This window comes from Chamaea fasciata, unplaced genomic scaffold (assembly GCF_029207755.1).
Source record: "Chamaea fasciata isolate MVZ Bird 193981 ecotype frontalis unplaced genomic scaffold, bChaFas1.0.hap1 SCAF_1, whole genome shotgun sequence".
NCBI lineage: Eukaryota > Metazoa > Chordata > Aves > Passeriformes > Sylviidae > Chamaea > Chamaea fasciata.
Window position 1 is genome coordinate 4,204,682 of NW_027094086.1, and position 16,657 is coordinate 4,221,338.

The 16,657-nt window shown below is 42.5% G+C and overlaps 1 protein-coding gene across 2 annotated transcripts in view; it reads left to right on the forward strand.

The window, feature by feature from the left end:
- Positions 1-16,222, forward strand: part of SLC45A4 (solute carrier family 45 member 4) — a 62,924-nt gene extending 46,702 nt beyond the window's left edge. For both annotated transcript variants that reach the window (XM_066175356.1, XM_066175348.1), the window contains 6 exons: positions 3,851-4,039; positions 6,439-6,618; positions 6,729-7,804; positions 7,904-8,003; positions 8,976-9,187; positions 10,050-16,222. In XM_066175356.1, the coding sequence (XP_066031453.1) occupies positions 3,851-4,039; positions 6,439-6,618; positions 6,729-7,804; positions 7,904-8,003; positions 8,976-9,187; positions 10,050-10,412 (2,120 nt within the window). In that variant the 3' untranslated portion in view covers positions 10,413-16,222. The remainder of the gene's footprint in view (positions 1-3,850; positions 4,040-6,438; positions 6,619-6,728; positions 7,805-7,903; positions 8,004-8,975; positions 9,188-10,049) is intronic.
- The last annotated feature ends 435 nt before the right edge of the window (positions 16,223-16,657 follow it).

The window sequence follows — 16,657 nt, forward strand, 5'->3', positions numbered from 1 at the left end:
AAATGTTAACAGTTTGGAATTCTGCATAACTATATGTAAAACACACATGATGATTTTATAAACTGCTGGCCTACTCTTGGTATGCAGTTTATCAGGGCCCTGCCACTTAGCTTATGGAAACAGTCCCATGGCATGGCTTCTCCAAAAAGAGAGAAAGCAGGTTGTGCTCATGTCAGTGATTCCTGCCATTACCCAGTCTGTGGGAATGGCTCAAGTTTCACTTGATAGTTATCCCTTTCTTGTTTACTTGGGGGAGCACTCAAAGCTTTTTAGAAATTCTTCCATTTTTCTTGGCATGGGGCTATTAATTCTTGTATAGATTTTTATCGTGGCCTCTTTTTCTAAAGATAGATATTTTGGCTGGTAATGAGTAATTCAATAAAAAAAAAATCAAAGTGGTTTTTCTGAAGAAGAGTCTTGAAACATAATGTTCTTGGGGTTTCAAGTGTCCTTTTTACCCTTCCATAAAAGCTACATCCATGGCTCTGGTCTGAAATCATTGAGATTCATGTCTTCTGCAAAGTAAGCCGTTTTCACTGTAAATATTTAGATTTCGGATTTTATTTACAATACTTAGATGTTAGGAAGATCACCCTTTGCAATAAGTAAAAATAAATTCTTCCCAAGAAAGCATTTCAGCCTCTCTCCTCTGACTCATGCATGAAAAGATTAAACTCATTAATTTTAGTCATGTGTCAGAGGTTGGGTAAAAAACCTTTTTTCCTTCCTTTTACTGACCTGTAAAATCAAACCAGACCTTAATCTGATTTTGAGTTATTACATGCAAAGTTGATCTTGAAAGTACTTGAAGTCAAGTACTGAATTTTTTTTAAACAATTTTAGGACATTTTTATGGCAGTTAGCTGTGGCTATAAAGCATAAAAAAACCTATCTGTCCAGTTTAGAAATGCGCATGTTTTACAGTTGAAGCAGAAATGTTTGTAAACAGTTTTTAATTCTCTGCAGAAGTAATTTCAAATCATCATTTCAAATGGTTTGTGTGTTTCCAGAACTTTTTTGTTGTTGTTGTTGTTAAGGTCTGTATACACCACAGAGAAGTGTCATTGCAGACTGGAGACTAAGTGGTGGCCTCAAGGACAGAGGGACAGTGAGCTGTGCCAATCCCTGGTGTCCCTGATTTGCACTCCTATTGCTTGTCCCTGATCTACCAATGTTTCCTTGTTGTTTCTGCTCAGAGTCTCCATTAAAACAAAGTTTGTCTTAATGGATGTTGGATTATTAAAAGAGAATCTTTGTGTCCATTTTACTTAAATATGTCTATTTGATTGTGTATTCACATGAGATGTGATGAGGCTTGTTAGGCTGATGACAGAGCTCTTGCCAGCCTTCACCTCTGTGTTTATTTAAAGTCTCTGTATGATTTACTGCAAAACCTTCCCAGCGTCTCACAAGTGTTTCCTGATGGATGAGCTCAATTGAGATGTCCCAGATCATAACTCACAAGTCACAGCATAATTCAGAAAAGAAATGTCTGCTTTCAACACACAGCCCTCGTGCAGTGAAATGCCATCAAGTTATTCCAGATGTTGGTGATCACTGCAATAAAGATCCATGACATTGGTTAAGCTGCAGCCTCTCACTGCGTTTGAAACAGACTCTGCAGGGACTTGGCCTAACACAGTAGCAACCTTGGGTGCTTAACCAGTTCTCCCAGGGTGGGCTCTGTGCAAGCAAACTGGGATGAGTATTCTCACATTGCCATTTCTTCTTCATAAGGTGCAAAATCATTCACCTTAAATGAATCATGCCCGGCCTTCAGTTTTACTTGCCTTGAACCAAATGTTTCCTCTTCCCCATCATTATTAATTTTAATTCAGCTCACGCACTGGTAAGTGTCAACATCCTGGAGCAGGTGAGATGCCAGTTAAACATGAGGTGCCTGAACCTGCTTTTGTGCTTGGGAAGCTGTTTAACCTGGTGAAGTTAAAGGGAGTGTTAAAACCACAGGGAGATGGAAGTTTTCCTTGCACTTCTGCTTGAATTGCTGGCTTCCTAACTTGCATCTTTCATAGTGTACATGAAGAGAAGCTGGATGGTGCAAATAAATGTTGCAGTCTGGAGACCCCGTGGCTTCTTGAACAAGAGCTTTAGGTCTAAAATGCAAATGCACACAGAGTTTTATCTCAGCTAAGACTTCCATGTCAGCCAAGACATCACCAAACAGCAGGAAAAGCTAAGCAGGAGATAGTGATTTGATTCATGATATGAACACAGTGCCACCTGTACAAACACAGCCCTTTCCTAAAGGTCTAAATCCCGTGCAAAAGGAGTCAATAGTTCTATGGTAAGTACTGATGTGTAGTATTGACCTCAGTACAGGCCTGCAGCTGCCTGTAACAAGGAAAGGTGGCTGAACCATGATGCCATTCCCTGTGGCACAAGGTTCATGACAAACACAGATTGGGAAGTTTCAGCAGGGGCAGGTCTCTTCCAATAACTCTGGACTCATCAAGGTAGCTGTCACTGTTAGCTTGTTCATTAGCCAAAGTGACTGAGATCACACAGACCTTGGCCTCAGACCTGGATTTTGAATCCTGATGATGAAATTTGTTATTCATGCCAAAAGAAAGCTTATTTTCCATAGTATAAACTCTGTATCACCACAGAGTGTGCAACACTCTTGGGAAAATCTGATCTGTCTCGTGGAAGAAGTCAGTCTTGCTAGTCAAGATTTGGTGCTACTTTAAACAGCAGCAGATTAGACTTCCAAATTTGCATCAGAGGCTATTTTGGGCAGGGATTGGTATAATCCTGCTTGGTAATGGATGCCTTAGTGTGCTGAACAGGGAGCACAAGGTACAGGTTGATCTCTCCAGCAAAGGTCAAATGGTGCTTGCACTCACCATATATGGGTTTGGATAATAAATGGTTTTCCTTCCTGGGATAAAGACACTGAGTTTTTCTGTCTTGGCATCAGTTGCACTGCAAGAAATAGAATGTTTTGTTTTTAACGTTTTTCTAAGAACCGTGTCTCAGAGTGTTACCTGCCCTGCGCTGATAAACGAGCAGGAGGCAGGTCCCAGAGGAGCCAGCGTGGCTGCTGCTGTGGCCAGTCTGCCATCTGCAGGCCACTGCTTCGTGCTGGGGATGTGGAGTGCAAGGGTTGGGAGCTCTTTCTTCTCCAGAAATTACTATTTCTACCAAGTTGCTGTTTTCTACTAAGTGCTATGTAGTAATTTTTTTAAACTTTTTCCCATCTGATCCTATGAGTTGTCATCTCTGTTCCTAAAGAAAGCAAAGACCGTGGGGATGAGCAAACCTTAGATTTATCGAAGTTGATGAATAATTGCTAATTGTTGTTTTTATTGTCTTTCATTTTTGTAAGTAAACATTTTTCTGCTTAGAAATGGGACATATCATAAGACATTCAAATTCTTGTCCTTCACTTTCAGTCCATTAAATCTTTAATAACTCTTTTGTGGAGGTGGTCTTAGATGAAAGCAGCACCACTATAATGCTCAATTTTGAATCTTAAAAGCTTTGTTGAGACAAGGATCTGTGTATATGACAGCCAGGCAGCTTCCAAGCACCCCACAATCTTTGGGCTTATGTTCCATGAATCGATAGAGGATGCAGTAGCAGAAATACTCCAGTTGTTCCCTTCTTATTGCCCAGGTATTTGAAAAGTAATTCTGTGCTTTTTCCTTAGCTGTTTTTTTTTTAACCATTGCTAAAGAATCTTAAATGAGTTTTTAATGTGGGAGAGAATTCACTGTCAGTAAATTACCCCAAATCTCCCATTTTCAACGCTGTAATAAAACTTCATGTACAGAGTGAAATGTTTGGTGTGTACCACATAACCTTTCCATCATTTTTGTCTTCATTTTAGGTCTTCCTGAACAATACTACAGCCTCACTTGGTTCCTCAGCCCTATCCTGGGCTTGATCTTCACTCCGCTCATAGGTTCGGCCAGTGACCGCTGCACGCTGAGCTGGGGCCGCCGGCGGCCTTTTATCCTTGCTCTCTGCATTGGTGTCCTCTTTGGAGTTGCACTTTTCCTTAATGGCTCTGTGATAGGTAAATAACAAGGAAATCCCCTACAAGCATCCCCTGCTAATGCACCTGCTTTGAGATTTTAATGTAGGAAGTAAAGATAATGTTCTGCATTTGGTTTACCTTGTATTTAATGTTAAAATCTTTAGAAATCTCCTCAGCCCTGCACTTGAGCTCTGTCCATCTTGCCTGTTATTATTTGAACTCAGGAGTTAGAGCACTGTGCTGAGCATTGTGCAATCATAGCTGTAACTGGTATTAATAACAATGTTATTAATACAATGGTTGCCAGCATAATGTTTGCAGTCCCTGAGACAAATTTGGTCGATCCTTGACATGGGAAAATTGTAGCAACCTGTTCACAGGGAAATGTTTCCTGTTGTGATCCATTTTCCCTTTAATGCATATCTGGTAACACATCCTGTTTCCAGCATTATTTCAAAAATTATCTTTTCACTTTTTCTTGTGCTTTTCTTAGACATGGTATTGAAAAAGTCCAGAACACAGTTAATATTTGTTTATCAAAAACTATGTGGGAAAATAATTTTTCCTGAGCCCCCATCAAAGCTGGTAAAAATAGTTTCCCTTGAACATAGTTTACTACGAATTTAATCTACAATCTCTTTGTAAATTTATTGTAGGAGAGGTGACAGCAAGTATGTTTAGGAAAATGTTTACAAAATGATTGTACTGATGCAAAAAAAAGGAACTTAGCACCTAATAACATCCTCTTGGCTCTCTTTTTGGGGTTAGATGCAGCTGAATTGTGAAACAGGTCTACTAATTGAAGGAAATGAATGGAAAGTTACCTTGGCTCAGCCTGTTAAAGCCAGACTGGAAAGCCAGGCTTCAGTTCTCTGCAAACTGCAGTGGACAAACTATTCAGATAGGTGACGTTTAGTTTGTTTTTTAATTTATCCAAACAATAAATATTATTTATTTCAATTGTTATCATATGGCATTGTCCTGGGGTTGACTGTATGGTTTGGTATCAATTGTCTTTAGTTGTCATCAATTGTATTTAATTGTCGTGTCTCCAAGACTTATTCCTCTTCTTGCAGATGTTTGCAAGATGTTAGACTGCATCTCTCTTACAAGATTTTAGGTGATAAGAAGCTCTCAGTTCCATACAGTAGTTTAGGTCGTGAGCCATTGATACTGGCAAGCAAACCTCTGGCTCGGGTTATTTGCTTATTTTGAAGCCTTCTAATAAATCAGCACAAAATATTGATGATTTTTCATCTTCACTTTCCTGTCCTTAGTCTGCAGTTATTTGCAATCCTAATTGCAGTTTGGGACAACAGGAGATGCTGCAAAAACTGTATCAGACCCTCTTTCATAACAGGGCCTTTGGCAGTAGCAGTCATAGGGAGGGGTACCAGGAACACAGAGATTGGCTAATCCCAATCGTGATACAGCCATGTCCCAGGAGAACACCTTACCCAGCTCCTGTTCTCTCCTGCCCTGTTCAGGTTTCCAGCAGATCTAAAGCACTGTTTGTGTTTTCTGCTGTACGGTTCAGCTGAGTGTGGAAATCTTAAAAACTTCTTCAGCCTTCGAAGGGCTTGGTATAAATGAGGATTCAATATGCAGGAATCAGCGCTTGAGATTTAGATGACTTTTGGTGGCTTAGCCAGTTCATCTCCTTCCACAGACATTTTAATCAGTTACACTAATGGTTTTATCAGCCTTGCATGTGTAACTTCTAAATCTCTGTGATTCGAGTAATTCATGCTTTTTTCACTGGTTCATCTCATGACAAATTATCCAGCTCTGCCTTAATGCTGCCTTTCTACTCTGTAGACAAAAAGCATTTCATCTCATGCTGTCAACAGAAGCTGACTGATGCTTTTTGCAATGCAAAATAACATTCATGTTGCTTCATCCTTAAAAGTTTTGCTTATAAAAATCGGTCTAGAAAATAAGAATGTTTAAGAAAAGCAAAGAGAGAGATGAAGGGGTTAAATTTCACTTTATCCTGGTGTACTTCTACTACTGCACACTAAACATCCTGTCAGGACTGCTGCCAGCAGTGCAGTTACCTGTGGATGTATATGACAGATGAAATATGTCATTTTGGATGCTCCCCTCTCCCACCATGGCTGTCTTTTATAAAAACAGCCTTCAGCATCCGAAGGAAGATACATGGGAGGAATACGAAATAATTTCCAGTGCTCCTAGAGGTTTAAGAGATGCTTTATAAAATAACATTTTGATAAATGTCATTCTTAAGAACATAAAAACCACCCACATCCCAGACCTTCCATGATGCTATGCCAAAGAGCTGAAATTGCCATTTTGCTCCATAAAGGAATATTTGCGGTGAGCATGTTGGCCACCTCTCTCTTAAGGTGTTAAGCTTGTTCTTAGAAGTTTGCCCTTTTTAAGTGATATGCTAAGATACCTCTCTCATTTCTTCCCAGGTCTGGCTATTGGTGATGTCCCGGACAAGCAGCCCATTGGAATAGTTCTCACAGTGCTTGGGGTTGTGGTGTTGGACTTCTGCGCCGATGCAACCGAAGGGCCAATTCGGGCCTACTTGTTGGATGTTGTGGACAGTGAAGAACAAGACATGGCCCTGAACATCCATGCATTTTCAGCTGGTAGGGAGTTAACTGAGATGTTTTTGGTTGCTGTTCAGTCTTCCTGAAGACCAGGTTGTGGCTGAATTGATTTTTCCTGATCTCACTTCTCACTTTTTTCTGTTCCACAGGTCTTGGAGGAGCGATTGGTTATATGCTAGGAGGGCTGGACTGGACACAGACCTTCTTGGGTAGCATTTTTAAATCTCAAGAGCAAGTCCTTTTTTTCTTTGCAGCCATTATTTTCTCTGTCTCCGTTGCTCTCCACCTTTTTAGCATTGAAGAAGAGCAATACAACCCTCAGCAGGACAGGATCGATGATGAAGGAGACACACTTTCCAGTGCCAAATTCAGTGGCAGTCTCCCTCCTTTGAATCGGCTGAATGTAATTAGTGAGGAAGAGCCGTATGGAGCTTCCATGTTCCATGATGAGGTTCAGTCGGAGCATGACCTCAATATGGAGTTCCTTGAGGTGAACATAGTGAGAAGCAAGAGTGACTCAGTTCTGCACATGCCCGATGCCACACTGGAAATTGAATCAGAGCTGCTTTTCCTGCATGATATTGAGCCCTCCATTTTTCAGGATGCTTCATATCCAAACACTCCCCACAACACGAGCCAGGAGATCATGAAGTCCAAACTCAACCACCTGTCTGCTTTCCTCAGGGAGAATGAGAAGGAGGAGGAAATGTTGCTTGATAATCGTTTAAATGAAGATAAAGTCCCAAACATCAACGGCTCCCTACCAAAAGAGTTCCTCAATGGACACGCCAGAATAGGCATGAAGCAATCCAGCACTTCCAACTCCATGCGGCGGCGGAGGCACATGTTCTACCGGCAGCCGTCCTACACCTTCTCCTACTACGGCAAGATCGGCTCCCACCGGTACCGCTTCCGCCGGGCCAACGCCATCGTCCTGATCAAGTCCTCGCGCAGCATGAACGACATCTATGACATGCAGAAACGGCAGCGGCAGCGCTGCCGGCACCGCAACCAGAGCGGCACCACCAACTCCAGCGGGGACACGGAGAGCGAAGAGGGCGAGACCGAAACCACCGTCAGACTCTTGTGGTTGTCGATGCTAAAGATGCCTAAGGAGCTGCTGAGGCTGTGCGTCTGCCACCTCCTGACTTGGTTTTCCATCATTGCTGAAGCTGTGTTCTACACGGATTTTATGGGACAGGTCATCTTCCAGGGCGATCCAAAGGTAGGAGAGCAGTTCCCATGGGCAGACCTGCTCAGAGTCCCTCGTTTCTGAGATATGCTCAGTACAACAAAGTGGTGTTGGTGTTTGTGTCTGTTGCAGGCCCCTTCGAACTCGACTGAGCTGCATGCCTACAATGCTGGAGTTCAGATGGGATGCTGGGGGCTGGTGATTTATGCTGCTACTGCTGCTGTTTGTTCAGGTAAGAGACTGTGCAGTCACACAGTGGAATGCACCTCATGCATTTATTTCTAAGGTAAAAGTAGAATCATGGAATATTCGGAGTTGGAAGTGACCCACAAGGGTCATCTAAATCCTGGACATCCTGAAACAGTGTTGCTTCAGTTGGCATCCACCTCCTTTTTGAGGTAGAGGATATTTTGGAAAAGCATTTCTTGCATTCATAAGGGGATCAGTGTTTAAAAGTTCCTCCAAATGTAGCGGTGGAAGTATGAACAGATGGTTAGGTGGCATAAAGCACAAAATGAAATCAAAGGATATTGAGTGGCATTTAACAAGCCTTCAGAAAACTAAAATCATGCTTGGTAGAAGATATAAGCATATTCAGGAGGGTTTTTGCAAAGACTTTTTAAATCAAAATTATAAATATGTATTTCTGAAAGTCATTCTGCAGATAATTTGGACTTGCAATAGACTTTGAAATTGAGATTTTCGCCAAACTTAAACTCTACCATTTGCAGCACGTAGCAGGCGTGTCTGCACAGTTCAGTACCATGGGGACCGGCTCTTTCTGAAGCAGAAACACATCCTGTTCCCAGTGAGGGCTGGGCTGTGCTGGTCAAACAGCCCAAATATGAGCATCCACCTCCTGAACATGGTATAGAGCTGCCATGGCCACATCAATCCCCTAAAACTTTAGTGAGCAAACTGATATGTAAGGGGAAAGGGTTTCTAACTGAAAAAAGTAGGTTTAGATTTTAGGAAAAGCTTATTCCCTGTGAGGGTGGTGAGGCACTGAAACAAGTTGCCCAGAGAAGCTGTGGATGCTCTATCATTGGAAGTGTTCAGGGCCAGGTTGGATGGGGCTTGGAGCACCCTGGGATAGTGGAAGGTATTCCTGCCCATGGCAGGGGTGGTTGGAACTGGACGGTCTTTAAGGCCCTTTCCAACCCAAACCATTCCATGATTCCTGTTTTATTCTTTATCCCTGCAGCCTTGTTGCAGAAATACTTGGACAACTACGACCTTAGCATAAAAGTGATCTACATCCTGGGCACCCTGGGTTTTTCCCTTGGCACTGCAGTGATGGCCATGTTCCCCAACGTGTACGTCACCATGATAATGATCAGCACGATGGGAATAGTCTCCATGAGCATCTCCTACTGCCCCTACGCACTTTTGGGACAATACCATGAGATAAAACAGGTATGTGGAATATTTGGAGTATATATGTGAATCAAAGCAGAACATTCGTGTTTCTCTTAAGATCATGGTGGCAAAATGGATTTGTTAAATCCCATTATTGAAGATACCTGCTTTGTTGAGGTGTGTGCCAAAGCTTGAATGGATAGTAAATAGCAGGAGCTGGTGCTGAAATCAGATAGTCTTGGCATTGAGTTGGCTCAGCGGTGGTCATGATTGCTTTTTCCTGTGTTGAGGGATATAACAATCTGGTTGTGCATGGCAGGTGAAGAGAAATTAAATTATTATTGGAATGTTTACTATATATCTAGTTGTTACTCCTGTCTTGGATGTGGTATGGTAGTGTTACTCGGGTTTTTCACAGTCTTAGATTTTGAAGTGAGTCTGGAAATGCAGCTGTAATTTTGGGAATGCATAAAGCAAAACAATTCTGCTGGAAACAAGGACAATTTTACTTCCCGACAGTGTCATTCCACTGGTCCATTTGGATTAAAAATTACAGGAGGGACATTTATTGTAAGTCCCTGCATTGCGATTGGAAGGGGGATTCCTTTTTATGATCATAAAATTAATGTTTCATGTAACACCAAATGTTTCATGTAGAATTGTTTTTACAAAACCTAATCTTGGGGCTGATTTGGGCTAGAAGGGACCCAGTCAATGCCTGCCTCGTGCTGCAGGGTCCTGAGGAGCATCGTGTTGATGAGCCGATAAGGAGGCTGTTGTTGTGGAGTTGTGTCCTGGTGCTGCACAAAGATGATGTGAAGTTTACCGTGGGGCTGAGAAATTCAAGGAAAGTTCTGGTATTTAACTATTGCTTTCATCCATTGTTTTACCGCCTACCACATTTCTTGTCTTTTTGCAGTACATTCACCACAGCCCCGGGAACTCGAAGCGAGGGTTCGGCATCGACTGCGCCATCCTGTCGTGTCAGGTTTACATCTCCCAGATCCTGGTGGCCTCTGCGCTCGGCGGCGTGGTGGACGTGGTCGGCACGGTCAGAGTCATCCCCATGGTGGCTTCGGTGGGATCCTTCCTGGGTTTTTTGACAGCGACTTTCTTGGTGATTTACCCCGAAGTCAACGAAGAGCCAAAGGAAGAGCAGAAGGGACTGGGTCCTCCAGAGACAGCTGAGGGCAGCGGCGCGGGCGCGGAGAAGCCGACAGTGCTGAAGCTGACGCGCAAAGGAGCCGCGGTGGTGGAGCCAGAGGGCGAGTCAGCCGTGTGAGGCCGCTGATGCTTGTTCACCCACATTCCAAGGAGTGCAGGTGCAGGATCAAGAACTTTTGTTGTGATTTGTTTGTTTTTTTTTTTTTCCAGGAAAGAAAATTAGGACCTTCACTACTTGTAGCTAAAATTTGCAGAAGAAAAGGCAGTTTCATGCAAAAATGTAAATTGAATTCTGTAGTCCTTCCTCTAGGTTTGAGCAGGTCGCTCTGATGCTAATTGCTTTCTCTACGACTTAGAAATGTCATTTCTGAACACTTTTTTATTAAGAATACATTTAGATTTCAAATAAGTTTTATTAATCTGCATGAGATTCACAGTGTATACAATTAGCAGTTAGAAAAATTAAGTTTTCAGCTGTTTTTAAACTAACAGAAAATGGAAGCTATCTCGACCTATAGTCTCTTGCCATTTTTTTGTCTGAACATTTCAGATTTCACTAGCATAATAACTGAATCAAATGCTTAGACATCAATTGATTTTTTTCACAAGCATGATATTACTGGTCTGACAGCTACCTTAATTTTAGACTTCATGTTTTTATTAGTGCAATTACTGCAGAAGCCTTTTATTTGCAATTATTTTCAAGGAAAAAAAAAGCAATTACTGCAGTTTCTAAGAAACTGCCGTGAATTCTTTTTGTCATGCTATTCACAACCACTCCCAAATCTGCTGCTTGTCAGGAGAGGGTGACACTGGGTGCTGGATGTCAGGTGTAGATGGAAGGAGCAGCAGGTGGGAGAGGTGACCAGCACTCACAGGTTTCTTTATCACAAGTGCTGCATTTTATGAATGTCGTTGGAATACGCTGTGACAATTTTTAGCTGAGAGTTTCACATGCTGGTGAACTCGGGGGTTTTCTCAGCATTTAAACCTGATCATCTCTGGATGAAGCTGCCATGGAGAAAGGGCATCTCTGGGGTCAGCTTCATGGGAGGGGGCGTGCGGATTCTCTTCCGTAGGGAAAGGAAGTCATTGATTAATTGCACTTTTTACGATCCTTTAACCTCCTGGCTGGGAATGCAGCAGCCGAGGTAAAGGCACGGGGTCAGTACAACAAGGAGAACCCAAGGCCTACCTCCGTCACTTTATGGCATAGTCTGGGTGTATAAAAATCTGTGTCAGAACAGTTTTTGGGCCTTAAAATTCAAATGTTGCTGTTCCTGTCCCTGTGTTGGAGGAATTGTAGGCCAGAGCTCTTCTGAGCTGCTGCACCAATGTCGTCAGCACATCCTCCATGTCCCCTTCCATGATTCAGGACACAGCTGCAGTGCAAAGATACTTTTCTGGAAAGAGGTTGAAAGAGATGTGCTGACTTGATTTAAAATAGGTTTGGATCATGATCCAGCAGCCATTTAAAGCAACTTTCAAAACTTGTGTTTCACAGACTTCTGATGGTCATTTGTAAGATGTGTTTGTGATGCTGTTGACTCATTTTGGCTTGGGCCCCCCAGGCTGCCGTCAATCCGTGTGCTGGACAGGCAAACACAGTGCAGTGTGAGATTCCTGCTGCCTCAAACTCCTCCTCCTCCAAGACTTGCAATCCTGTGTCAATCATGCTGCAATCCAGGCATTCAGACAAAGGAGCTATATTTTAATATGAAAAGCAGTTTTTATTGAATTACTTGAATTGTCAGTGTATTTGAGAAGTGGATGTTTGGGTGTATTTGAAGGTGGCATCCGTGGGTTTCTCTGAAGTCAATGCGTATGGCCTCTGCTGTCAAGGGTGACTATGTTTTTAGGCTGGTGACATCACAGAGCACTGAAGTACATGTAATCACACAGGACTTAGGGGTTGTATTTGTTTTTCCAAGTGTCTTGAGGAAGTCTTTTTTTTTCTATGGTGAATATTTTTTTTATGTAGAACATGTACTGTGAACTGCATTCAGCCAGGGGAGCGATACTACTGAACAGTATGAGACTTTACTGAAGAAAGCAGTTGTGAGAAATTCTGTCGTGAATTTTATCATCTCAGTTACATTTAATATATTCTGGTGATGTTCTTATGTGAGAGACAAGTGTTGTGTTTCACCCTAGAACTGGCATTCATCTAAGTTACATGCTGAGTTACACATTTTAAAGTGGCTTTAATATTTTAGTTTTGAAGCGCCTTTTGAAGATTCTGCTTTTGGTTAAATAGCCACTGTCAAGTACTCCTTATTTTAATCTCTACTGCTGGAAAGGGTCTTCAACAGTTTAAAAACCTGCATTTTCTGACTGGTGCCAGCCTTACTGTTTTCCCAAGGGTTCTATGGACCAGCATGGATCAAATCTCCATTACTCCACACTGCACTTTCAAAGCCAAGATCTTTCACTGCGCCATCACACTGACCAAGTAGCTGCAGAGAGGGAGGAGAGGCTGAAGCTTCCTCTGACTTCACATCCCACAGAGGTAACATGAAACCATTTTGGGAGTGAGCTCATCCATGTTTGTGGAGCTTTCTCAGCCAGAGAAGGGCAAGGAGGGAGGAAGGACCTTTCATTTTGAATCCAGAGGCTTCAAGCAAAGGCAGGGCAGGGCCAATTTTGTCACGGACAGCATTTGGCATGGCTTCATTTCTAAGAACTGGATGTTAAAATCTGTGTTTGGAGTTGTTTATGGGGCTCATAATGCAGGAATACACACGCTGCCACGGCAGGAAGCTGATTTCACTCCCTGGTAAAGGCAAAGGAAATAATTATTCATTGTAAATGTGCTGAAGTTTTTGTAGTGTTGCCAGAAGAATTAACTTGGGGAGCCCCAGCCAAAGCATCTCCTCCTGTCCTTGGGACAGCCTGGGAAACCCCCATACTGGCTTCACCTGCTGAGATTCCCAAGGGCTTTTCCTTGGATGTGAAAGTTTTCTTTCTAGCCCCAGCACTTCTTATGGTAGAGCGAGCAACGATTTATTTCTTCATTTCTTCATCTGTCTCTGACCTTATCTTTTGATACAGAAATGATTTTTTTTTGTCACAATTAAAGTAGTAAGTTTCATGTGTTTGTTGCAGAGCTTGTGGAAAGAGAAGTTTGAAGTGGCTTTTTTTTGTTACTCCTGGTGACAATGAACATTTTTTTTTGTTCGTATTCCTCTCTAGTTGAAGTCATCCCATTGGACCTTCAGTGTAGTAGGACTAAGGTTTAGTGGCTCAGTTTTGTGTTGTTCAATAGTGTAAGCAATTTTAACATGTTCTGCTGCAGTGATGTGTGACACGAGGCACCGCTAGTGCTCAGACCCTCAAGGGCTGTGGTTGGTCAGCTGCACATCTTGAGATGTTTCACGTGAGAGCAGAGAAGCTTTAACTTCCCCCCCTCAGAAAGGCCGAGTGTGGGTTTGGCCCCGTTGGGTTATTCCAACAGTCCAGTGAGATCTGTGCTGTTTATGGATGGCAGTTAAGGACTACAGAAGCAATAACTTCTTAGGAATGTCTCTCTTCCTGCTGGTTTGATCACTTTCATAGAGATTTATTGCCTAAATAGCCTTTTAATAACACAAATCTGGTGGTTTGCTGACACTGGCTGTGAGCAGTTGTAGAAGGATAGGGGTTGTTCATCATCAGGAGGAAGGAGGCCAGTAAATCCAACAGAGATTTGTGCTCTTGAAACATACAGTGTCCTTTCCCCCTTTCATTTGGAGCCTTTTTCTAGGCTCTGAAATACTCCCAGCACATCAGTCTGAAAAGGAGGTGGATGCAAATTTACCCTCCTGGTTTTCTTGCTGTTGCCAGTGCTGGCACTCAGACCCTAGGATGGAACAGGCTGCATGAGGTTTTCCTCATAGGCAAGGACTGAGTCTTTCTTATCCCTCTCCCACCTGATCTGAACCCCCAGCACTTGGAATGACAGCAGCAACCATGGTGCTTTTTGCCAGGTACCTCTTAAAACCTCAGCTTCATCATTAAGAACATGCCCCCTGCCCTTGGTCCGGGGTGAGCTTGGCTTCCTCCAGCCTCCACCATGAAAAGCAGGATTTTCCTGGCTGCCAGGTCTCATAGCTATGCAGGTTGAGGTCACATCTATGAGTAAAGGTAGAGAAAGTCACACTTTGTTCCTGGGAGAGCTGGGACATCTGGGCAGGAGGAAAGCGCAGGAGGCAGGTGCTGAGCTTTGGGTGGGGTTTAGGGATGTGTGTCTGTGTCTGTACCTCTGTGTTTGTACACTTCCAGACACACTGCTCAGGCCAAAATACCTTTGGGGGTTGTGTGTTGCTGTCACTGTACTCCACAATGTTTTCAACTGAGTTCTTCCAGGTTTCTCTCATCCTAGTCTGATGTGAGACAAGCTCAGCTATAAATATGTATCCTATTTAAATGAACAAATGAACTCCTGCATGGTATTCCAGGCACATGTAGCAGCTTCGGCATCTGAAGTGTCTATTGTGAAAGAGAAGTTGGTTTTCTTTGCAGCTGTTTTGTCCTCGTTTCCTTTGAATAGGCCAAATAAATGTAATGGACACCAAATGTTGCACAGAAATGTTATTGATGACTGTGTGGAAGAAATACCAAATTTTATTTTTCTTTGCAGAAACTTTATGGTTCCAGAGAGTCCTTTAGCTGTTTTCCTTCCTTAAATGACAAAGCTGAACGTTTGTAAAGCATGTCACAAAATGGTCATTTGGAAAAAGTGGAGCTACCCAAAGTTTTCTCTTTGTCATGTTGCATCCAAAGGAGCTACAGAAGCTCAAGCACCAACTGGGGTTTGAATTTGAGGCTCAGCAGTTCAGAAGCTGCCTTAGAAAACATCAAAAAGGCTCAATTCCTTTTCCTGGCATGGCACTCACACCCACCGATCTGCCCATGAAGGTGTTCCAGGTGTTCCTGTCATTTAAATTAAAATCACCTCCTGGAAAACCGATTTGGTTTGGTTCCTCAACCCAAGCAGCTTCACCTGAATTTCCACCTCAGCTTTCCTCGCCCCAGGGAGCGCAAGGGGTGCCCAGGAGGGACAAATACATGCCCCACCAAAAGAGCACTTCTGCTGTAATTGTAGGGGTTTTGATGCCCTTGCAACCTGCTAAAATTTTAGGAAAAATGCAGAGCATGGTTCAATATGACCTGTTCTGGCACATTTATTCTTAAATTTGGAAGTTTAAGGTGAAGCTCTGGGAGCATTTAGTCAAACTCAGTATCACCTTATTTACTCTGCACCTATTCAGTCCTTAGCGACAGCCAAATTGTAATAAATAACCGCAAAATCCAGACTTTTCTCCCAACAAATTAGCAGTTCTCAATGTGAATTTGTTTTGCCTGATGTAACATGAACACTAAGCCCTTTAAGTAGCCAAATGACCAGCTTATTTTAAATGCCTCATATTACTAGAAAACTGCATATAGGCATCTCATAGTGGGGAAAAAAATTAAAAAAAAAAAAAAGGAAAAAAAAGAAAAAAAAAAAAGAATATTTAGTTCCTTTGTGAACTGGCCATATGACAACTACTTTTTTATCAACTTATTAAGTTGGGGCACTATAATAGCTCTTGCTGAGTTTAGCAATGTTTATAAGCATGTGTTAAACACATAATGTTGTTTTATGAGGAAAAAGGGATAAAGAAAAGTGATGTCACAGATGAATGTTTGAGTGCGTAGACGGCATAATGTATGTATGATTTTTATTTCTACACTGTTGAGCTTATTTTCTGTTTAAAGGTTAAAAAAATGTTGCATGAGAACTGTTTTATTGTGTTCTGCACTTTCTGTTCTTTTTGTATAATCTTGATTTTTTTTTCATTTATGCATAGAAAAGAAAAAAATCAGTTTAGAAATATTCTACTCCACCAGACATTGTGTTCCAATCCATTGTTCCGAAGTTCGATCTTAATAAACATTTCAGTAAGAGTTTGTGGCTCGTGTTCCTGTGATGTTTGTGGGGAAGGTGAGTGGAGGGACACCTGATCCCTGAGCTGTGCAAGGCAAATAACACTCACCTGCACCCCAGAGCTTCATGAATATTTCCAAAAATGCTACTGCCAAACATTGCCTGGCAAAAATGCAGGTGTTGCAATTCAGAGATGGTTCTAAACTCACCTGACACTTGTAGGGTTCAGGTGTAAACCAGGAGAGAGCACAGGTGGAATAAAATGGGGATACCTGGGGCAGGTGTGTGTCCCCAACTCCAGGCTGTGCTTTGACAAAGGGTGGTGGCTGTCAACAGAATCTGTCTGCCAACTCCTAGTGCCATCACCAGGGCTGAGGAGCTGAGGGTCTCCCCAGTCACCTCTGAGTCTATGACTTAATAGCCACAAGCAGCTCCAAAGAAATCAGTTCCCATCC